Source organism: Salvelinus namaycush, chromosome 31 (genome assembly GCF_016432855.1).
Source record: "Salvelinus namaycush isolate Seneca chromosome 31, SaNama_1.0, whole genome shotgun sequence".
NCBI lineage: Eukaryota > Metazoa > Chordata > Actinopteri > Salmoniformes > Salmonidae > Salvelinus > Salvelinus namaycush.
This window is the reverse complement of record NC_052337.1, coordinates 14,392,702-14,418,934: the sequence shown is the minus strand read 5'-3', so window position 1 is coordinate 14,418,934 and position 26,233 is coordinate 14,392,702. Positions and strand designations below refer to the sequence as shown.

General features: G+C 46.5%; 1 protein-coding gene across 1 annotated transcript; it reads left to right on the top strand.

Moving 5' to 3' along the window:
• The first annotated feature begins 2,425 nt into the window (after positions 1-2,425).
• ogdhb (oxoglutarate dehydrogenase b) lies at positions 2,426-23,721 on the top strand. Its single transcript, XM_038971039.1, is given in 21 exon segments — positions 2,426-2,580; positions 3,956-4,121; positions 4,370-4,453; positions 6,382-6,561; positions 6,653-6,781; positions 13,744-13,923; positions 18,159-18,311; positions 19,625-19,732; positions 19,892-20,018; positions 20,138-20,288; positions 20,458-20,470; positions 20,601-20,724; positions 22,174-22,213; positions 22,215-22,377; positions 22,462-22,590; positions 22,886-22,964; positions 23,115-23,198; positions 23,201-23,277; positions 23,326-23,458; positions 23,461-23,470; positions 23,601-23,721. Coding segments are annotated over 21 exon segments (2,406 nt in total).
• The last annotated feature ends 2,512 nt before the right edge of the window (positions 23,722-26,233 follow it).

Sequence of the window (26,233 nt, the reverse complement as noted above, 5' to 3'; positions counted from 1 at the left end):
CAGTCATAACTCTACGCTACAGTCATAACGTTACGCTACAGTCATAACGTTACGCTACAGTCATAACGTTACGCTACAGTCATAACTCTCCCTTGCTGTAGCTCTTGTCTATCTATCTAGTTGCTCTGAGTAGAGTGTAGTGTAGTGGTAGAAGTAGAGTGGTCCCAGGTTTGTTTTTTCTGAAGTGTGTGTGTTTGTGTGTGTGTGTGTGTGTGAGTGCCTACAAGTATGTTAGGGATGTGCATCTTTCCCTTTCAAGACGATTCGATACGTCTCTAGATACCTGGGCTCCGATACGATAACGGAACAATACTTTCAATGCACTAACATTTGTTGCATAAACACATTCATCAGCTCATGAGCTGGGCCTCTCTGAGCTGGATCTGTCTGAGCTGGTGGGTGGGTGGGTGTGTGTGTGTGTGTGTGTGTGTGTGTGTGTGTGTGTGTGTGTGTGTGTGTGTGTGTGTGTGTGTGTGTGTGTGTGTGTGTGTGTGTGTGTGTAAATAATGTATGTACTATGTAGACACCTGAGTTGAGCCATAAGGGAGACTAGGCATCTACCATCTCATTACCACTATCAGATTAGGGGGCAATGCAGCCTGTTTTTTGTCCCTCCACTTTGGTTCTGAAATCACCATCACCCACAAATGAACTTGTCATTTTTTCAGATTAAGTGTTTGAGCTACTAATGTATCAATATTTATAATTTACAAATGAGCTATGACATAGCCAATGAATATATAGCACAACTATAAAGGATTTCCATCTCTAAATCGGATGTTGGATGTTTTTACGGAGTTCTTGTTTTCTCCTCCCGCTCCGGACATGCAGTGCGCCTTGCAAAAATGTTTGCTGTCCTCGTTATGAAATGATCAACTTTACCCTGTATATCTGAAAATGACCATATTGTTTAAACCTCTAGAGACGATATCCGTGCCCCCACGAAAATCTAATAAGCAGTAACAAAAAAATGACATCAAAATACGTCTGTTTAAACTAGAGATATGTTGTTTTGCATGGGCTGTGTATCAATCCACCGCATCCGCCAAATGTCGTCTTCCACATCTGCGGAGGAAGGTGGCCGTGCTACAGCGGCGTTTGTCAGACCATGAGACATCTCGAAAATAGGTCTTCTCACGAAAACATCTGTAGCATCTGATTAGTTTGTTCTACACACTAATATGAGCCCCTATGGAAAGATGAGATGTTTTTCTCTAGGACGCCCACAAGCCTCACAAGACTAGTCTGAAGGTAGCCCGTATCAGTTTTAAAAAACTAATGGAAGTATATATGGAGATAGTTTAGTGTCCATTTCAAAATATATATATATATTGATCTTTCTTGTATCGCTCAGATATAGGACAGACATTTTAAAACAAACTTCCTTTTGATGATTTTTTTTACTATCTGTTTTTCCATGTATGAATCTGTTATTCAATGTGTTTCTATGGGCTAATAGCAGAAAGGTCAAATTCAGTGTTTCATCAAACACTTTTTTAAATACTTTTTTTATACCTCTAAAGGGGTTCTAAAATTCTAAATCAAATAGTTAAGTGATCCTTGGTTTGACCATCTTAAAACAATTCCATATGTTAGGATTCTCTGTGACATCCTATCAAGTGCACGCCATTGCCTGCCGCCATTTTGTATTTGCATCATCACTCACCCTTTCATTCCAGACGGGAAATCATCCCTCTCTCCTGTTGCTATACCACTCCATAATATAATTTCTAGAATCTAGAAGTACAGTATTCTAGAAGCTGAATTACATTTTGTCGCCTCTCTCTCCAATAACTTTCTCCATTTTAACATTGGTATTGTCTCTTCCCCCTCTTTCTCTTCATCTCTTCCGCTCTCTGTCACCTGATCCTATCCCTCCCATCTCTCGTGTCATGCAATAACCCTGTTTTTGTCCATCAAACTAATGTTGTGCCTCTATGAGCTTTTAACCAATCAATGCTGAGCTTTTTGGCTGTATGTATAACTTAGATTCGAAAAAAGTGTGTTTCTCTAGATATCAAGTAGGTTTGATGTTTATATTTGCCTTCCATCTCCATGCCCCCCCTCACTCTCCCTCTCTTTGTCTTTCTCCATTCCTCTTTCTTCCTCTCTCTCTTTCTCAGATCACCACTTCCTCTCTCCTGACATTATATTTCGTTTCTTCACCCCTATCCTCTGTCTCCATGGTGATGATGGCAGGGTTTTATGGTCTGGATGAGTCTGACCTGGACAAGGTGTTCCGGCTCCCCACCACCACCATCATCGGGGGCAGCGAGAGCGTTCTGCCCCTCAGAGATCATAAGCCACCTCGAGGTAAAGTAGATCCGCCGCATCGTATACAACACACACTTACTCATTACTAACAAAAATAGTACACACATGCACACACACACACTGACTTCACCTCTCTTTTCCTGTCCTGTAGATGGCATACTGTCAGTCTATTGGGGTAGAGTTCATGTTCATTAATGACCTGGAGCAGTGCCAGTGGATCAGACAGAAGTTTGAGAGGCCAGGTGTCATGCAGTTTACCCTGGAGGAGAAGAGGACCTTGCTGACCAGAATGGTTCGATCCACCAAGTATGTCTGTGTGTCTGTCTGTGTGTCTGTAAGTATGGTCATATGACACAAAAATAGAGGTCTTCGGCCACGCACACCAGTGGTGGGTTTGGCCTTCAAAAGAACAATGCAAATGCAGAAAATACCTCTTCCCTACTGTAAAATATGGTGGTGCATCTTTGATATTATGGGGCTATTTTGCTTCCACTGGTCCTGGGGTCCTTGTTAAGGTCAACAGCACCATGAGCTTTACCCAGTACCAGGACATTTTAGCCAGAAACCTGGTTGCCTCTACCATGAGACTGAAACTTGGCCGCAAGTGGATCTTCAAGCAAGACAATAACCCCCCACACACATCAACATCCACAAAGAAATGGTTACTTGACCACAAAATCAACATTTTGCAATGGCCATCTCTGTAGTCTCTGGACTTGAACCCCATTTAAAACCTGTGGTTTGAATTGAAGAGAGCAGTATGTTTTGGCCGGGTAGGGTTCTCAATCAGGGACAGCTGTCTATCGTTGTCTCTGATTGAGAACCATACTTAGGTAGCTCTTTTTCCCACCTGTCTTTGTGGGAGGTTGACTTTGTTTGTGGCACATAGCCTTAAGCTTCACGGTTTATTTTGTATTGTTTATTGTTTTTTCAGCGTCATTTCTAATAAAAAGAAAATGTACGCTAATCGCGGCACCTTGGTCCACTTCATTCAACAGCCGTGACACATAAGCGCAGACAACGGTTATCAAGGATTGATTATGTATGGAGGAATGGTCTATTGTTTTTTTATTTTATTATGTAACCTTCATTTAACTAGGCAAGTCAGATAAGAACAAATACTTATTTACAATGACGGCCTAACCCGGTCAAACCCGGATGATGCTGGGCCAATTGTGCGCCGCCCCGTGGGACTCCCAATCACGGCCCGTTGTGATACAGCCTGGAATCAAACCAGGGTCTGTAGTGATACCTCTAGCACTGAGATGCAGTGCCTTAGACCGCTGTGCCACTCTGGAGCCCCTAAGATCCCTCCCAATGTGTTCCCCAATTTCATAAAACATTTTTGAAAAAGTCTCAGTGTCATTATCCTCCCAAGAGGAGGGTGATGGAGTATTGAAAACAGGGGATCCACCTTCATCATTTTGAGATTTTTTATTAATACTTGTCAAACAAAATCTATTTTTCTGAGCAATTGTATTAGTATAAAATAATATCATTTTAATGTATTTTTTACATACAATATAGATCAGTATTTGTATTATTTTATACAGTCTTTTTTGCTCTTTGTCAAGGGATCCAACAATTCCGGACTTCACTGTATAACTCTATCACTGGATTCTGGACTGGGTAAAATGAGGGGTGGGCGGGGCCTAACCTTGTATGACTTCCTGTTGGTCAGGTTCAAGGAGTTCCTCCAGAGGAAGTGGTCATCAGAGAAGCGTTTTGGTCTGGAGGGCTGTGAGTCTCTCATCCCGGCCCTGAAGACCATCATCGACAAGTCCAGCATGAACGGAGTAGAGAGCATCATCATGGGCATGCCCCACAGGTACTGTTACCATGGAAATGCCAATCACAGGCTGCCCCACACGTAGCGTAGCTACGGTAGTACTAGACACCGGTCTCAACCTACTGTTGTAGCTCTCCTGGTTGCTGGGATCCCGGGAATATTCACAGTTTCCATTACAACTACTTACATGCTGTTTAACATGTTCTTTACTGGAAAACCCATAGACTGTTCATTAGACCTGTAACATTTACTATACTGTACATGAAAGCTAAAAGTTTCTCTTAGTTTCTCTCTCTCCAGGGGGAGGTGAATGTGTTGGCCAATGTGATCCGTAAGAAGCTGGATCAGATCTTCTGTCAGTTTGACTCCAAGCTGGAAGCTGCTGATGAGGTCAATTATACAGCCAGTAGAGAGCAAATCAAATCACATTTTATTTGTCACATACACATGGTTAGCAGATGTTAATGTGAGTGTAGTGAAATGCTTGTGCTTCTAGTTCCGACCATGCAGTAATATATAACAAGTAATCTAACCTAACAATTTCACAACAACTACCTTATACACACAAGTGTAAATGAATAAGAATATGTACATAAAAATATATGAATGAGTGATGGCCGAACGGCATAGGCAAGATGCAGTAGATGGTATAGAGTACAGTATATACATATGAGATGCGTAATGTAGGGTATGTAAACATTATATAAAGTGGCATTGTTTAAAGTGGCTAGTGATACATTACATCAAGATGGCAAGATGCAGTAGATGGTATAGAGTACAGTACAGGGGGGGACATGATGTTCATTGGTGCCCTAAAGATAACAACCCAGGTGTAGAATGGAAACTCTCCTGGTAACACAATGGAAACTCTCCTGGTGACACAATAGAAACCCTCCTGGTGACACAATGGAAACTCTCCTGGTAACACAATAGAAACCCTCCTGGTAACACAATGAAAACTCTCCTGGTAACAATGGAAACTCTCCTGGTAACAATGGAAACTCTCCTGGTGACACAATAGAAACCCTCCTGGTGACACAATAGAAACCCTCCTGGTGACACAATGGAAACTCTCCTGGTAACACAATAGAAACCCTCCTGGTAACACAATGGAAACTCTCCTGGTGACACAATGGAAACTCTCCTGGTGACACAATGGAAACTCTCCTGGTGACACAATGTGGAAACCCTCCTGGTGACACAATGTGGAAACCCTCCTGGTGACACAATGTGGAAACTCTCCTGGTGACACAATGTGGAAACTCTCCTGGTGACACAATGTGGAAACTCTCCTGGTGACACAATAGAAACCCTCCTGGTAACACAGTAGAAACCCTCCTGGTGACACAATGGAAACCCTCCTGGTGACACAATGTGGAAACTCTCCTGGTGACACAATGTGGAAACTCTCCTGGTGACACAATGTGGAAACTCTCCTGGTGACACAATGTGGAAACTCTCCTGGTGACACAATGTGGAAACTCTCCTGGTGACACAATGTGGAAACTCTCCTGGTGACACAATGTGGAAACTCTCCTGGTGACACAATGTGGAAACTCTCCTGGTGACACAATAGGAACCCTCCTGGTGACACAATAGAAACCCTCCTGGTGACACAATGGAAACCCTCCTGGTGACACAATGTGGAAACTCTCCTGGTGACACAATGTGGAAACTCTCCTGGTGACACAATGTGGAAACTCTCCTGGTGACACAATGTGGAAACTCTCCTGGTGACACAATGTGGAAACTCTCCTGGTGACACAATGTGGAAACTCTCCTGGTGACACAATGTGGAAACTCTCCTGGTGACACAATGTGGAAACTCTCCTGGTGACACAATGTGGAAACTCTCCTGGTGACACAATGTGGAAACTCTCCTGGTGACACAATAGGAACCCTCCTGGTGACACAATAGGAACCCTCCTGGTGACACAATAGAAACTCTCTTGGTAACACAATGTGGAAACTCTCCTGGTGACACAATAGAAACCCCCCTGGTGACACAATAGAAACCCTCCTGGTGACACAATGGAAACCCTCCTGGTAACACTCCTGGTAACACAATAGAAACTCTCTTGGTAACACAATGGAAACTCCTGGTAACACAATGTGGAAACTCCCCTGCTAACACATTGGAAACTGCCGGTAACACAATGTGGAAAGTGAATAACATGGAAAAAGTCCTATCAGAAGCTAAAGAAAATGAAAAATGTTTACTCATACAATTCACCTCCATTTCACTTCTGAACATGCCCTTTCTTTATCCCCCCCCCCCCCCCCCTCTCTCTCTCTCTCTCTCTCCTTCTCCCCATCAGGGTTCTGGAGATGTGAAGTACCATTTGGGGATGTGGCACCGTAGGATCAACTGGGTCACTGATAGGAACATCCCACTGTCACTCATGGCTAACCCCTCCCATCTGGAGGCTGTGGACCCCGTGGTGCAGGGCAAGAACAAGGCTGAGCAGTTCTACTGTGGAGACACAGAGGGAAAAATAGTATGTACACACACAAATGCACACAAACACACACACCGTTTTTTTTCTCTGTGTGTGTGTGTGCGTTTATATTTCTGTGTGTGTGTTCCAGGTGATGTCCATCCTGCTCCATGGTGATGCAGCGTTTGCAGGCCAGGGGGTTGTCTACGAGACCTTCCACCTCTCTGACCTGCCCTCCTACACCACCCACTGCACTGTCCATGTGGTGGTCAACAACCAGGTAACACATCCTGCAACACTACACACAGCACTGTCCATGTGGTGGTCAACAACCAGGTAACACATCCTGCAACACCAAACACAGCACTGTCCATGTGGTGGTCAACAACTAGGTAACACATCCTGCAACACTACACATAGCACTGTCCATGTGGTGGTCAACAACCAGGTAACACATCCTGCAACACCAAACACAGCACTGTCCATGTGGTGGTCAACAACCAGGTAACACATCCTGCAACACTACACACAGCACTGTCCATGTGGTGGTCAACAACTAGGTAACACATCCTGCAACACTACACACAGCACTGTCCATGTGGTGGTCAACAACCAGGTAACACATCCTGCAACACTACACACAGCACTGTCCATGTGGTGGTCAACAACTAGGTAACACATCCTGCAACACTACACACAGCACTGTCCATGTGGTGGTCAACAACTAGGTAACACATCCTGCAACACTACACACAGCACTGTCCATGTGGTGGTCAACAACTAGGTAACACATCCTGCAACACTACACACAGCACTGTCCATGTGGTGGTCAACAACTAGGTAACACATCCTGCAACACTACACACAGCACTGTCCATGTGGTGGTCAACAACCAGGTAACACATCCTGCAACACTACACACTGCACTGTCCATGTGGTGGGCAACAACCAGGTAACACATCCTGCAACACTACACACAGCACTGTCCATGTGGTGGTCAACAACCAGGTAACACATCCTGCAACACTACACACAGCACTGTCCATGTGGTGGTCAACAACCAGGTAACACATCCTGCAACACTACACACAGCACTGTCCATGTGGTGGTCAACAACCAGGTAACACATCCTGCAACACCAAACACAGCACTGTCCATGTGGTGGTCAACAACCAGGTAACACATCCTGCAACACTACACACAGCACTGTCCATGTGGTGGTCAACAACCAGGTAACACATCCTGCAACACTACACACAGCACTGTCCATGTGGTGGTCAACAACCAGGTAACACATCCTGCAACACTACACACAGCACTGTCCATGTGGTGGTCAACAACCAGGTAACACATCCTGCAACACTACACACAGCACTGTCCATGTGGTGGTCAACAACCAGGTAACACATCCTGCAACACTACACACAGCACTGTCCATGTGGTGGTCAACAACTAGGTAACACATCCTGCAACACTACACACAGCACTGTCCATGTGGTGGTCAACAACCAGGTAACACATCCTGCAACACCAAACACAGCACTGTCCATGTGGTGGTCAACAACCAGGTAACACATCCTGCAACACTACACACAGCACTGTCCATGTGGTGGTCAACAACCAGGTAACACATCCTGCAACACTACACACAGCACTGTCCATGTGGTGGTCAACAACTAGGTAACACATCCTGCAACACTACACACAGCACTGTCCATGTGGTGGTCAACAACTAGGTAACACATCCTGCAACACTACACACAGCACTGTCCATGTGGTGGTCAACAACTAGGTAACACATCCTGCAACACTACACACAGCACTGTCCATGTGGTGGTCAACAACTAGGTAACACATCCTGCAACACTACACACAGCACTGTCCATGTGGTGGTCAACAACCAGGTAACACATCCTGCAACACTACACATAGCACTGTCCATGTGGTGGTCAACAACCAGGTAACACATCCTGCAACACCAAACACAGCACTGTCCATGTGGTGGTCAACAACTAGGTAACACATCCTGCAACACTACACATAGCACTGTCCATGTGGTGGTCAACAACCAGGTAACACATCCTGCAACACCAAACACAGCACTGTCCATGTGGTGGTCAACAACCAGGTAACACATCCTGCAACACCAAACACAGCACTGTCCATGTGGTGGTCAACAACCAGGTAACACATCCTGCAACACTACACACAGCACTGTCCATGTGGTGGTCAACAACCAGGTAACACATCCTGCAACACTACACACAGCACTGTCCATGTGGTGGTCAACAACCAGGTAACACATCCTGCAACACTACACATAGCACTGTCCATGTGGTGGTCAACAACCAGGTAACACATCCTGCAACACTACACACAGCACTGTCCATGTGGTGGTCAACAACCAGGTAACACATCCTGCAACACTACACACAGCACTGTCCATGTGGTGGTCAACAACCAGGTAACACATCCTGCAACACCAAACACAGCACTGTCCATGTGGTGGTCAACAACCAGGTAACACATCCTGCAACACTACACACAGCACTGTCCATGTGGTGGTCAACAACCAGGTAACACATCCTGCAACACTACACACAGCACTGTCCATGTGGTGGTCAACAACCAGGTAACACATCCTGCAACACTACACACAGCACTGTCCATGTGGTGGTCAACAACCAGGTAACACATCCTGCAACCCTACACACAGCACTGTCCATGTGGTGGTCAACAACCAGGTAACACATCCTGCAACACTACACACAGCACTGTCCATGTGGTGGTCAACAACCAGGTAACACATCCTGCAACACTACACACAGCACTGTCCATGTGGTGGTCAACAACTAGGTAACACATCCTGCAACACTACACACAGCACTGTCCATGTGGTGGTCAACAACCAGGTAACACATCCTGCAACACTACACACAGCACTGTCCATGTGGTGGTCAACAACCAGGTAACACATCCTGCAACACCAAACACAGCACTGTCCATGTGGTGGTCAACAACCAGGTAACACATCCTGCAACACTACACACAGCACTGTCCATGTGGTGGTCAACAACCAGGTAACACATCCTGCAACACTACACACAGCACTGTCCATGTGGTGGTCAACAACCAGGTAACACATCCTGCAACACTACACACAGCACTGTCCATGTGGTGGTCAACAACCAGGTAACACATCCTGCAACACTACACACAGCACTGTCCATGTGGTGGTCAACAACCAGGTAACACATCCTGCAACACTACACACAGCACTGTCCATGTGGTGGTCAACAACCAGGTAACACATCCTGCAACACTACACACAGCACTGTCCATGTGGTGGTCAACAACCAGGTAACACATCCTGCAACACTACACACAGCACTGTCCATGTGGTGGTCAACAACTAGGTAACACATCCTGCAACACTACACACAGCACTGTCCATGTGGTGGTCAACAACCAGGTAACACATCCTGCAACACCAAACACAGCACTGTCCATGTGGGGGTCAACAACCAGGTAACACATCCTGCAACACTACACACAGCACTGTCCATGTGGTGGTCAACAACCAGGTAACACATCCTGCAACACTACACACAGCACTGTCCATGTGGTGGTCAACAACCAGGTAACACATCCTGCAACACTACACACAGCACTGTCCATGTGGTGGTCAACAACCAGGTAACACATCCTGCAACACTACACACAGCACTGTCCATGTGGTGGTCAACAACTAGGTAACACATCCTGCAACACTACACACAGCACTGTCCATGTGGTGGTCAACAACCAGGTAACACATCCTGCAACACTACACACAGCACTGTCCATGTGGTGGTCAACAACCAGGTAACACATCCTGCAACACTACACACAGCACTGTCCATGTGGTGGTCAACAACCAGGTAACACATCCTGCAACACTACACACAGCACTGTCCATGTGGTGGTCAACAACCAGGTAACACATCCTGCAACACTACACACAGCACTGTCCATGTGGTGGTCAACAACCAGGTAACACATCCTGCAACACTACACACAGCACTGTCCATGTGGTGGTCAACAACCAGGTAACACATCCTGCAACACTACACACAGCACTGTCCATGTGGTGGTCAACAACCAGGTAACACATGCTGCAACACTACACACAGCACTGTCCATGTGGTGGTCAACAACCAGGTAACACATCCTGCAACACTACACACAGCACTGTCCATGTGGTGGTCAACAACCAGGTAACACATCCTGCAACACTACACACAGCACTGTCCATGTGGTGGTCAACAACCAGGTAACACATCCTGCAACACTACACACAGCACTGTCCATGTGGTGGTCAACAACCAGGTAACACATCCTGCAACACCAAACACAGCACTGTCCATGTGGTGGTCAACAACCAGGTAACACATCCTGCAACACCAAACACAGCACTGTCCATGTGGTGGTCAACAACTAGGTAACACATCCTGCAACACTACACACAGCACTGTCCATGTGGTGGTCAACAACCAGGTAACACATCCTGCAACACTACACACAGCACTGTCCATGTGGTGGTCAACAACCAGGTAACACATCCTGCAACACTACACACAGCACTGTCCATGTGGTGGTCAACAACCAGGTAACACATCCTGCAACACTACACACAGCACTGTCTATGTGGTGGTCAACAACCAGGTAACACATCCTGCAACACTACACACAGCACTGTCCATGTGGTGGTCAACAACCAGGTAACACATCCTGCAACACTACACACAGCACTGTCCATGTGGTGGTCAACAACTAGGTAACACATCCTGCAACACTACACACAGCACTGTCCATGTGGTGGTCAACAACCAGGTAACACATCCTGCAACACTACACACAGCACTGTCCATGTGGTGGTCAACAACCAGGTAACACATCCTGCAACACTACACACAGCACTGTCCATGTGGTGGTCAACAACCAGGTAACACATCCTGCAACACCAAACACAGCACTGTCCATGTGGTGGTCAACAACCAGGTAACACATCCTGCAACACTACACACAGCACTGTCCATGTGGTGGTCAACAACCAGGTAACACATCCTGCAACACCAAACACAGCACTGTCCATGTGGTGGTCAACAACTAGGTAACACATCCTGCAACACTACACACAGCACTGTCCATGTGGTGGTCAACAACCAGGTAACACATCCTGCAACACTACACACAGCACTGTCCATGTGGTGGTCAACAACCAGGTAACACATCCTGCAACACTACACACAGCACTGTCCATGTGGTGGTCAACAACCAGGTAACACATCCTGCAACACTACACACAGCACTGTCCATGTGGTGGTCAACAACCAGGTAACACATCCTGCAACACTACACACAGCACTGTCCATGTGGTGGTCAACAACCAGGTAACACATCCTGCAACACTACACACAGCACTGTCTATGTGGTGGTCAACAACCAGGTAACACATCCTGCAACACTACACACAGCACTGTCCATGTGGTGGTCAACAACCAGGTAACACATCCTGCAACACTACACACAGCACTGTCCATGTGGTGGTCAACAACTAGGTAACACATCCTGCAACACTACACACAGCACTGTCCATGTGGTGGTCAACAACCAGGTAACACATCCTGCAACACTACACACAGCACTGTCCATGTGGTGGTCAACAACCAGGTAACACATCCTGCAACACTACACACAGCACTGTCCATGTGGTGGTCAACAACCAGGTAACACATCCTGCAACACTACACACAGCACTGTCCATGTGGTGGTCAACAACCAGGTAACACATCCTGCAACACCAAACACAGCACTGTCCATGTGGTGGTCAACAACCAGGTAACACATCCTGCAACACTACACACAGCACTGTCCATGTGGTGGTCAACAACCAGGTAACACATCCTGCAACACCAAACACAGCACTGTCCATGTGGTGGTCAACAACTAGGTAACACATCCTGCAACACTACACACAGCACTGTCCATGTGGTGGTCAACAACCAGGTAACACATCCTGCAACACTACACACTGCACTGTCCATGTGGTGGTCAACAACCAGGTAACACATCCTGCAACACTACACACTGCACTGTCCATGTGGTGGTCAACAACTAGGTAACACATCCTGCAACACTACACACAGCACTGTCTATGTGGTGGTCAACAACCAGGTAACACATCCTGCAACACTACACACAGCACTGTCCATGTGGTGGTCAACAACCAGGTAACACATCCTGCAACACCAAACACAGCACTGTCCATGTGGTGGTCAACAACCAGGTAACACATCCTGCAACACTACACACAGCACTGTCCCTGTGGTGGTCAACAACCAGGTAACACATCCTGCAACACTACACACAGCACTGTCCATGTGGTGGTCAACAACCAGGTAACACATCCTGCAACACTACACACAGCACTGTCCATGTGGTGGTCAACAACCAGGTAACACATCCTGCAACACTACACACAGCACTGTCCATGTGGTGGTCAACAACCAGGTAACACATCCTGCAACACTACACACAGCACTGTCCATGTGGTGGTCAACAACCAGGTAACACATCCTGCAACACTACACACAGCACTGTCCATGTGGTGGTCAACAACCAGGTAACACATCCTGCAACACCAAACACAGCACTGTCCATGTGGTGGGCAACAACTAGGTAACACATCCTGCAACACTACACACAGCACTGTCCATGTGGTGGGCAACAACCAGGTAACACATCTTGCAACACTACACACAGCACTGTCCATGTGGTGGTCAACAACCAGGTAACACATCTTGCAACACTACACACAGCACTGTCCAAGTTCTTCTGACGATCTTCATTTGGTGTATCGTGTCACTGACTCTTTGACAAATCATGATTTTGTGGAGGTGATTCTTGAAGTGGAGGGTGGAGTTTTACTGGAAATTCGGGGTGTTTCTGTCGTGGGGAGGGGCTTACTTCCGTAAATAGAGTTAGCTAGTGTACACAACATTTGGTTCTGGGTTCTGAGATTAACTAGCAGGTAACAAACACACTTTAACTGCCCCATGAATGGCCTGTTGTTCTCTATACCCTACACATACACACACAAAACCTCCTACATCACTCTCACATTCACAGAAGAACAAACCCATTACACGCCCGCTCCCCCCACCCACACACCCTCTAACCACCTGTCTCTCTTCCCTGTAGATTGGTTTCACAACCGACTCCAGGGTGGCGAGGTCATCATCCTACCCTACAGACGTGGCCAAGGTGGTCAATGCCCCCATCTTCCACGTCAACGCTGATGACCCCGAGGCCGTCATGTACGTGTGTAACGTCGCCGCCGAGTGGAGAGCCACCTATCACAAGGACGTGGTGGTAGACTTGGTGAGTGTGTTCCCTGATCAGGGTGGTGTTCATTAGGCAAACGGAAGAGCACTGACAAACACGATTTTCGTTGTTTGTTTACCTCTTAAGCTGACAGTCCCCGAAATCGGGCACTAGAATTACTTAAAACAATATGTATATGTTTACATGACATATTTCATTGATTTCCCACCGTTATATAAGTCAGAAAACAGCAATCCAGACCTTCCTAGGACCATGTAAACATCATTGGTCGAATTGCCTCCCTCTGGTGGTCAGCTGCATCAATACATCAATTTATATCACTTCACCTTTATATCAAAGGGGCGTTCCTTAGAAAAACGTTTATCCAGCTCGACTGCTTCACAGCACAGACATGGCAAAACAATAGCTGAATTTGTCTCGAGCAGGTGGATCTAAATACAGAACTTTCATAGCTCTACGATAAAGAATGCAACCTACACACTTCCTTAAACCTAAAATAAGTAATTTTGTGTAAATTTATTTTTTATTTATTTTACCTTTATTTAGCCAGGTAGGCAAAGTTGAGAACAAGTTCTCATTTACAACTACGACCTGGCCAAGATAAAGCAAAGCAGTTCAACACATACAACAACACAGAGTTACACATGGAGTAAACAAACATGCAGTCAATAATGCAGTAGAAACATAAGTCTATATACAATGTGAGCAAATGAGGTGAGATAAGGGAGGTAAAGGCAAAAAAAAGGCCATGGTGGTGAAGTAAATACAATATAGCAAGTAAAACACTGGAATGGTAGATTTGCAGTGGAAGAATGTGCAAAGTAGAAATAGAAATAATGGGGTGCAAAGGAGCAAAATAAATAAATAAATACAGTAGGGGAAGAGGTAGTTGTTTGGGCTAAATTATAGATGGGCTATGTACAGGTGCAGTAATCTGTGAGCTGCTCTGACAGCTGGTGCTTAAAGCTAGTGAGGTAGATAAGTGTTTCCAGTTTGAGATTTTTAAATCGGAGCCCTTTACATAGCCCTTCTTCCCTTGTCTATAGGACGGATGCAAGCTGTTTAAATGGCCCAAATGTTGACTTAGATGTTCACAAATGTAACAGATTTTGACTATCACTAATGTCATGATATGTTTGGTAAAGTAATAAAGAAGGTGAAATATTTTGAGTAGATGTTCCTAAAACAGATAACTATATATGGACATAAAGTATGAAAAGGCTTATTCATTCACAAAACATATTTTATCATCATATTTGTATATGTTTTATTACTTTTATTGTGTACTGGATCGTATGGGTTGAAAAGTGTTTTTCTCTCAGACATAAATAAACAATTCCAGGTGAAAGCCAAAGGTCATAGCTTTCTTTCTAAACACTGCTACTAGGGGGGGAAACACTGCTACTAGGGGGGGAAACACTGCTACTAGGGGGGGAAACACTGCTACTAGGGGGGGAAACACTGCTACTAGGGGGGGAAACACTGCTACTAGGGGGGGAAACACTGCTACTAGGGGGGGAAACACTGCTACTAGGGGGGGAAACACTACTACTAGAGGGGGAAACACTACTACTAGAGGGGGAAACACTGCTACTAGGGGGGAAACACTACTACTAGGGGGGGAAACACTACTACTAGAGGGGGAAACACTACTACTAGAGGGGGAAACACTACTACTAGAGGGGGAAACACTACTACTAGAGGGGGAAACACTACTACTAGAGGGGGAAACACTACTACTAGGGGGGGAACACTACTACTAGGGGGGGAACACTACTACTAGGGGGGGAAACACTGCTACTAGGGGGGGAAACACTGCTACTAGGGGGGGAAACACTGCTACTAGGGGGGGAAACACTGCTACTAGGGGGGGAAACACTGCTACTAGGGGGGGAAACACTGCTACTAGGGGGGGGGGGAACACTGCTACTAGGGGGGGGGGGAACACTGCTACTAGGGGGGGGGGAAACACTGCTACTAGGGGGGGGGGGAACACTGCTACTAGGGGGGGGGGAAACACTGCTACTAGGGGGGGGGAAACACTGCTACTAGGGGGGGGGAAACCACTGCTACTAGGGGGGGGGGGAAACACTGCTACTAGGGGGGGGGGGAAACACTGCTACTAGGGGGGGGGGGGAAACACTGCTACTAGGGGGGGGGAAACACTGCTACTAGGGGGGGGGAACACTACTACTAGGGGGGGAAACACTACTACTAGGGGGGGAAACACTACTACTAGGGGGGGAAACACTACTACTAGGGGGGGAAACACTACTACTAGGGGGGGAAACACTACTACTAGGGGGGGAAACACTACTACTAGGGGGGGAAACACTACTACTAGGGGGGGAAACACTACTACTAGGGGGGGAAACACTACTACTAGGGGGGGGAAACACTACTACTAGGGGGGAAACACTACTACTAGGGGGGGAAACACTACTACTAGGGGGGGAAACACTACTACTAGGGGGGGAAACACTACTACTAGGGGGGGAAACACTACTACTAGGGGGGGAAACACTACTACTAGGGGGGGAAACACTACTACTAGGGGGGGAAACACTACTACTAGGGGGGGAAACACTACTACTAGGGGGGGAAACACTACTACTAGGGGGGGAAACACTACTACTAGGGGGGGAAACACTACTACTAGGGGGGGAAACACTACTACTAGGGGGGGAAACACTACTACTAGGGGGGGAAACACTACTACTAGGGGGGAAACACTACTACTAGGGGGGGAAACACTACTACTAGGGGGGGAAACACTACTACTAGGGGGGGAAACACTGCTACTAGGGGGGGAAACACTGCTACTAGGGGGGGAAACACTGCTACTAGGGGGGGAAACACTGCTACTAGGGGGGGAAACACTGCTACTAGGGGGGGAAACACTGCTACTAGGGGGGGAAACACTGCTACTAGGGGGGGAAACACTGCTACTAGGGGGGAAACACTGCTACTAGGGGGGGAAACACTGCTACTAGGGGGGGAAACACTGCTACTAGGGGGGGAAACACTGCTACTAGGGGGGGAAACACTGCTACTAGGGGGGGAAACACTGCTACTAGGGGGGGAAACACTGCTACTAGGGGGGGAAACACTGCTACTAGGGGGGGAAACACTGCTACTAGGGGGGGAAACACTGCTACTAGGGGGGGAAACACTGCTACTAGGGGGGGAAACACTGCTACTAGGGGGGGGAAACACTACTACTAGGGGGGGGGGAAACACTACTACTAGGGGGGGGGGAAACACTACTACTAGGGGGGGGGAAACACTACTACTAGGGGGGAAACACTACTACTAGGGGGGAAACACTACTACTAGGGGGGGAAACACTACTACTAGGGGGGGAAACACTACTACTAGGGGGGGAAACACTACTACTAGGGGGGGAAACACTACTACTAGGGGGGAAACACTACTACTAGGGGGGGAAACACTACTACTAGGGGGGGGAAACACTACTACTAGGGGGGGGAAACACTACTACTAGGGGGGGGAAACACTACTACTAGGGGGGGGAAACACTACTACTAGGGGGGAAACACTACTACTAGGGGGGAAACACTACTACTAGGGGGGAAACACTACTACTAGGGGGGAAACACTACTACTAGGGGGGAAACACTACTACTAGGGGGGAAACACTACTACTAGGGGGGAAACACTACTACTAGGGGGGGAAACACTACTACTAGGGGGGGAAACACTACTACTAGGGGGGGAAACACTACTACTAGGGGGGGAAACACTACTACTAGGGGGGGAACACTACTACTAGGGGGGGAACACTACTACTAGGGGGGGAACACTACTACTAGGGGGGGAACACTACTACTAGGGGGGGAACACTACTACTAGGGGGGGAACACTACTACTAGGGGGGGAACACTACTACTAGGGGGGGGGGAACACTACTACTAGGGGGGGGGAACACTACTACTAGGGGGGGGAACACTACTACTAGGGGGGAACACTACTACTAGGGGGGAACACTACTACTAGGGGGGGGGACACTACTACTAGGGGGGGGGGGACACTACTACTAGGGGGGGGGGGGGAACACTGCTAGATTGATGACTAAAGCCACAGTGAAACAGTGCAAAACACCTGTCAGCTCTTAATAACGTTTTCTGTCGCGTGCCCCACCGACCGTCACCAAGGTGTGTTGCTATATATGGTCTGAATCAGATGAATGAGCCAATGTTTACACACCCTTCTGATCTGTGTGTGTGTGTGTGTGTGTGTGTACCCTCCAGATGTGTTACAGGCGTAACGGCCACAATGAGATGGATGATCCCATGTTCACTCAGCCTCTGATGTACAAGCAGATCAAGAAGCAGAAAGGAGTCCTCCAGAAATACTCTGAGAAACTCCTAGCAGAGAGAGCAGTCAGCAGACTGGACTATGAGGTAACACATTCTGCCATTTATACTATATACCCATATATAGTATAAATCATAAACAACAATATAAATCATAAACAACATGTTACATTTAGGTAATTTAGCAGACGCTCTTATCCAGAGCGACTTACAGTAATGAGTGCATACAATTTCATATTTGTTATTACTGGTCCCCTTTGGGAATCGAACCCAAAACCCTAGGCGTTGCAAGTGCCATGCTCTACCAACTGGGTCACACAACCCTTACAAACCGTACAAACTTGTACTTAGATATCCTATTCTGCCCTCTGTCTTTACATAAAATACTATCCTGAATGAATGAAATAGAATGTACTTGCTGATTGACATGAGGTGGCAAGGGGGTGTTGAGTATAACTTCATTCAACATTAAATGGATATTAACCATTCCCGTCTGGTGTTGAATATAACATCATTCAACATTAAATGGATATTAACCCTTCCCGTCTGGTGTTGAGTATAACTTCATTCAACATTAAATGGATATTAACCCTTCCCGTCTGGTGTTGAGTATAACTTCATTCAACATTAAATGGATATTAACCCTTCCCGTCTGGTGTTGAGTATAACATCATTCAACATTAAATGGATATTAACCCTTCCCGTCTGGTGTTGAGTATAACATCATTCAACATTAAATGGATATTAACCCTTCCCGTCTGGTGTTGAGTATAACTTCATTCAACATTAAATGGATATTAACCCTTCCCGTCTGGTGTTGAGTATAACTTCATTCAACATTAAATGGATATTAACCCTTCCCGTCTGGTGTTGAGTATAACTTCATTCAACATTAAATGGATATTAACCATTCCCGTCTGGTGTTGAGTATAACTTCATTCAACATTAAATGGATATTAACCCTTCCCGTCTGGTGTTGAGTATAACACCATTCAACATTAAATGGATATTAACCCTTCCCGTCTGGTGTTGAGTATAACTTCATTCAACATTAAATGGATATTAACCATTCCCGTCTGGTGTTGAGTATAACATCATTCAACATTAAATGGATATTAACCCTTCCCGTCTGGTGTTGAGTATAACATCATTCAACATTAAATGGATATTAACCCTTCCCGTCTGGTGTTGAGTATAACTTCATTCAACATTAAATGGATATTAACCCTTCCCGTCTGGTGTTGAGTATAACTTCATTCAACATTAAATGGATATTAACCCTTCCCGTCTGGTGTTGAGTATAACACCATTCAACATTAAATGGATATTAACCCTTCCCGTCTGGTGTTGAGTATAACTTCATTCAACATTAAATGGATACTAACCCTTCCCGTCTGTAGGAGATAGCCAAGTATGACAAGATCTGTGAGGAGGCTCACGCTCGCTCTAAAGACGAGAAGATTCTACACATCAAACACTGGCTGGACTCTCCCTGGCCCGGTCAGTGTGTGTGCTTTGTGCGTGAGAAAACCTATGCTTTACAATATATAGTAAGTGCATATATGTGTATATGTTAAAATCTATAATGTGTAGACAGACACTAACAACATGTATCTTTATCCCTCTCTCTCTGTGTGTGTGTGTGTGTGTGTGTGTAGGTTTTTCAGTTTTTCAGTGTGGACGGCCAGCCTAAGAGTATGACCAGTCTGTCTACAGGCCTGCCTGAGGAGGAGCTGGTACACATAGGATACATCGCTTCATCTGTACCTGTGGAAGACTTCACCATAAACAGAGGTACTGAAAAACACACACACACACACACACACACACACACACACACACACAATACCTGTGGAAGACAAGTACATATCCTCATCCATCTATGTGTGTGTGTGTGTGTGTGTGTGGTTCAGTTTTGAGTCGTATACTAACGGGTCGTGTGGCGATGGTAGGCCAGCGTGTGTGTGACTGGGCTCTAGGAGAGTACATGGCCTTTGGTTCACTGCTCAAGGAGGGGACACGCATACGTCTCAGTGGACAGGACGTAGAGAGAGGAACCTTCAGGTATTAATGTCACCCTTAAGGACTGCCTATGTCACTGTTATGACTATGTCGTGCGTAAGTCACTTGCTTGACAGTGTTGTGTAGTTTGAGTATTCTATAGTAAGGTGTCTTTCAGGAAACCAGGGTTACGTTCATAACTGGATGTTATGTCAGTTTAATGAACATGTAGCTCAATCAGTACTGTAACAAAATGGTGGTGTTAACTTTTCTCTCTTGACCCCACTCCCTCTCTTTTTCTCTACCCATCCCTCTCTATATTTGCCTCTTTCTTTCCTTTCTCTCTCTCCCTCCATCTCTCTCCTCTCTGTACAGTCACACCATGTCCTGCATGACCAGAAGATTGATAGGAGGATCTGTATCCCCATGAACCACATCTCTCCTAACCAGGCTCCATACACCGTCTGCAACAGCTCTCTGTCGGAGTATGGAGTACTGGGTTAGCACAAGCATGGACGCACGCACACACGCACGGACGCACGCACACGGACGCACGCACAGTCTTGTTCTAATAACCCTGTGGGGACACACAATTGATTCCGATTCAAAATCCTATTTTCCCTAAACCTTACCCTCACCCTTCACCCTAACCCTTACCCTATAACCTTAAACCTAACCTTAACCCTAAACCTAACCCTATAACCTTAAACCTAACCCTATAACCTTAAACCTAACCTTAACCCTAAACCTAACCCTATAACCTTAAACCTAACCCTATAACCTTAAACCTAACCTTAACCCTAAACCTAACCCTATAACCTTAAACCTAACCTTAACCCTAAACCTAACCCTATAACCTTAAACCTAACCCTATAACCTTAAACCTAACCTTAACCCTAAACCCAACCCTATAACCTTAAACCTAACCTTAACCCTAAACCTAACCCTATAACCTTAAACCTAACCCTATAACCTTAAACCTAACCTTAAACCTAACCCTAACTTCTAACCGTTAACCCGTATTCTAACCCTGACACTAATTCTAACCCTATAACCCCTAGAAATATACTTTTTCCTTGTGGGGACTGGCAAAATGTGTCCAGTAAACATGTTTGTTTACTATTCTTATGGGAATTCGACAAGTATAGTTAAACATGTACACACACAGTACGTACATACAGTATATGCACACATTCATATACATACAGATGCAGTCTATTATTTTGCGCCACAGCATTATGGGGGGTTGTCTGGCCACAGCATTATGGGGGGTTGTCTGGCCACAGCATGCCACAGCATTATGGGGGGTTGTCTGGCCACAGCATTATGGGGGGTTGTCTGGCCACAGCATGCCACAGCATTATGGGGGGTTGTCTGGCCACAGCATTATGGGGGGTTGTCTGGCCACAGCATTATGGGGGGTTGTCTGGCCACAGCATGCCACAGCATTATGGGGGGTTGTCTGGCCACAGCATTATGGGGGGTTGTCTGGCCACAGCATTATGGGGGGTTGTCTGGCCACAGCATGCCACAGCATTATGGGGGGTTGTCAGGCCACAGCATTATGGGGGGTTGTCTGGCCACAGCATTATGGGGGGGTTGTCTGGCCACAGCATTATGGGGGGTTGTCTGGCCACAGCATTATGGGGGGCTGTCTGGCCACAGCATTATGGGGGGCTGTCTGGCCACAGCATTATGGGGGGCTGTCTGGCCACAGCATGCCCCACAGCATTATGGGGGGTTGTCTGGCCACAGCATTATGGGGGGGTTGTCTGTTTTGTTAGTTACTACCCTCATTCCTTCTGACCTTAACAACCCCCCTCTCTCTCTCTGCCTCTGTCCCTCTCTCTCTGCCTCTCTCTTTGTCCCTGTCCCTCTCTCTCTCTCTCTCTGCCTCTCTCCCTGTCCCTCTCTCTGCCTCTGTCCCTCTCTCCTCCTTTATCTCTAGGATTTGAGCTGGGTTTTGCCATGGCCAGTCCCAATGCATTGGTTTATCTCTGTCTCTCTAAATGTCGGTGTCCGTTTGGGAAGTTATCTGATGACACAAATGAACAATAAACGACGTATCCCATGATTCTTCACTCAGGGACCAGAGCACTCCTCGGCCCGACCAGAGAGGTTCCTGCAGATGTGTAACGAAGATACCTACCCTGTAAGTGTGTTTGTGTATGTCTGAGAGACAGCGAGAGAGAGGGAGTCTCTAAACTTGTGTGTTTATGACCTGTCCCGTCTATAGATATTCTCTACTGAGGAGTTTGCAGTGCGTCAGCTGTATGACTGTAACTGGATCATAGTCAACTGTTCTATTCCAGCTAACTACTTCCACGTCCCCCGTAGACAAACACTACAACCCTTCAGGAAGTCTGTGAGTGTCAGACGCACATGCACTCACACACGCGCACACGTACACACACACACATGCACACACACTCTGCCTCACTTTGTACACAGACGCTTCATACCAATATTGCTCTCTCACTAACCTCTCCTCTTTTTATTGATTCTCTCTGTCTTCCAGCTGATAGTCTCTGCTGCGCCACCCAGAGGCCAAGTCTCTGCTGCGCCACCCAGAGGCCAAGTCTCTGCTGCGCCACCCAGAGGCCAAGTCTCTGCTGCGCCACCCAGAGGCCAAGTCTCTGCTGCGCCACCCAGAGGCCAAGTCTCTGCTGCGCCACCCAGAGGCCAAGTCTCTGCTGCGCCACCCAGAGGCCAAGTCCAGCTTTGATGACATGCTGCCAGGTGAGAGATGGAGGGATGGAAGGATGGAGGGAGAGAGTGGGAGATGAGTGGGGCTCATTGGGTTTTGAGGAGGCGAGGAGAGAGGATGTGAGGACTCAAGGAAAGATGATTTGAGAAAGAGCCAGTGTCTCTGACACGTGTGTGTTTCAGGTACCCACTTCCAGCGTCTGATCCCAGACAGTGGTCCTGTGTGTGAGAACCCAAAGGGGGTGAAAAGGATTGTGTTCTGTACTGGGAGGTCTACTATGAACTGACCCGAGAACGCAACAACAGAGGCAATGATGATACTGTGGCCATTGCGCACATAGAGCAGGTACACACACACACACATTTCCAATCTCACCTCTCTCTCTTCCTCCAGCTCTCTCCGTTTCCGTTTGACCAGGTGAAAGTGGAGACAGATCGTTATCCTAACGCTGACCTGGTGTGGTTCCAGGAAGAACACAAGAACCAGGCTTACTATGACTATGTCAAACCCCGCCTACGAACCAACATTGACCCGTTTGGTACAACCCACCCTCCTTCACTCACACCTGCTCTGGGAAAGAGATCATTGAATGATTTGATGAAACACAGGGGGAATAGACTTGTGTTTTGTATTAATTGTGGGCTTCATTATTTTGTGTGTATGTGTAGGTATGCTGGTCGTGGGCCAGCAGCAGCTCCAGCTACGGGGAACAAAGCAGCTCACCTGGTGGAATTACAACGTTTCCTAGATACAGCTTTTAACCTGGATGCATTTACTGAACAGTCCTAACACACTTATACACTACACCCTAAACTTGTATACCCTAACCCCTATACCCTATACCCTACACCTTAACCTTACCTCACCTGGTGGAGTTACAACACTTTCTAGATACAGCTTTTAACCAGCTTTTAGCCCACGGATATCCTAACCCCTAGACCCTGGGCTACACCCTACCCTTACCTCATTCTGCTGAAGTTACACCGCTTTTTAGTCAGGTTTTCACCTGGATGCATACATTTGAGTTTTAGCTCACTTAAACCCTACACCCTAACCCCTACCCTTATCCCTAAACCAGCATACACTGGATCGTCTGCTATAGAAGACTTTAGATTCCGGGATACGCACACTGACCATAGGTCCTCTTGAACTGTTGAATCATGGGGGAAATGTCCATGGAGTCTGACAAACAATGGACCCATATTATCTACCATACAAATACTTTTGTACATTTTCCTATCTCTCCCTTCTCATTCTCTATCTTCTCCATCCCTCTCTTCATCTGTCTTTTCACCCTCCTTCCTTTATTCTCCCCACTCATCCTCTTCTCTCTCTCCTCTTGACCAATCACTCTCTCCCTCTGTTTTCTCCTCCTCTCTTCTCCTCCCTCTCTTCCACCTCCTGTGCCAAATGTAAACAAGCTGTTAAGAGATTACTTGATGAGAAATGACTATTATATTATTATACTATTACATTATTATACTTTTATATTATATCAAACATTGTATAAGATCCAGTAGTAACTTATGAAGAGACGAGGTGAAAATGTCTACTGGTCTGGTGGGGATCTCTTTGGGACTAAATAAAGGATTTATTTATTTTAGTATAGTGTTTTATAATTTATTAATTCAATAAAGACAAGAAAATACATAAAAAAAACAAAGGTGCTGAAAATAAGTCTAAAAAAATAACACGTTAATTCTCTACATTGTCTGTTTTCAACGTGAGGGCCTGAAAATGCTTTTCAGGAATCTAATGTAATATTTGATATTATTAATAACGTATTCAAAACATATCTTGTGTGTGTCAGCGCTCAGCCACAATACAGGGCTCCACAATGCTCAGTTTAGTTTACCAATAAACAAAGATTGACATCACTGGATTATAAGAAGAGTCACTTCTAGCTCTAATTCAGTGTAACCTGTAATAAGATATTACATTTCATAATGTAACAAGACAGTATAAGGCCACATGTAACAAGGCAGTATAGTCACCTGAAGGAAATGGATGTGATCCTCTGTGTGTGAGAGTTGCTCCAGCTCAGCATCTCTCCTCTTCAGCTCAACTATCTCCTATTCCAGTTGCTCCAGTAGACCTTCAGCTCGACTCACTTCAGCCTTCTCCTGGGCTCTGATCAGCTCCTTCACCTCAGAGCGCCTTTCCTCCATGGAGCGGATCAGCTCAGTAAAGATACTCTCACTGTCATCCACTGCTGCATTTGCAGAACGCTGTTAGGAGAGAGAGAGGAGGCTCCTTGTCAAAAAGTATATTCCCACTCTAACTGGGAACCCAGACAGCCTGTTCCCTACAGTGGGACTGGAGTCTCTCTCTCTCTCTCTCTCACACACACACTCCACAGCCTGTTGGAGCTCCTTCCGCACCTTCTCTCTCTCTCCTGGACTATGTTGTTGATTGTTACCAAACAGTCACCACAGCACACAGTTGACCAGCTTGTGTTTCTTTAGTACAGGAAGATCATAGTGAGGCTGGAGGTGAGTCTCACAGTAAGACACCAGACACACCAGACAGGACATGAGGGCTTTCTGCCTTCTGGTCCCAGTGCAGAAATCACATGCCACATCTCCAGGTCCAGCATTGCACAGAGCAGGGGGAGCAGCCTGGAGTCCTGTCTTCTTCAGTGTCTCCACCACCTCAGCCAGCATGTTATTTTTCCCCAGAGTAGGCCTTGGAGTGAAGGTCTGATTGCACTGAGGACAGGTGTAGATGCCCTGATCATCCTGATCCCAGTAGCCCTCAATACAGCTTCTACAGTAACTGTGTCCACAGGGAATAGCCACCGGCTCTTTCAGTAGTTCCAGACAGACAGAACAATAGAACTGGTCCTGGTCCAGCAGAACTCCCTGCTGAGCCATTTAGACTGTTGTTGTTCACTCTCACACAGACAGACGACAGAGAGACTCAGATCAGTTTCGTTTCCTCAGAAGAGAGTTTGTGGGAGGGACTTCCTGGTTCTGCCAAAGGGTGTGTGTGTGTGTGTGTGTGTGAGCGAGTGAGAGAGACAGAAAAAAGACAGAGAAACAAGAGAGAGACGTGTGCGTCAGTGGAGACCGGTGGGAGGAGCTATAGGAGGACTGGCTCATTGTAATGACTGGAATGGAATTAATGGAACACAGTCAAAAGTGTTTTTCATATGTTTGATGTGTTTGATACTGTTCCATTTACACCATTCCAGCCATTGCAATGAGCCAGTCCTCCTATAGCTCCTCCCACCAGCCACCACTGGTGCGTATGTCTGTCAGCCACAATACTCATTTTACCAATAAACAAACAGTGAAGTCAC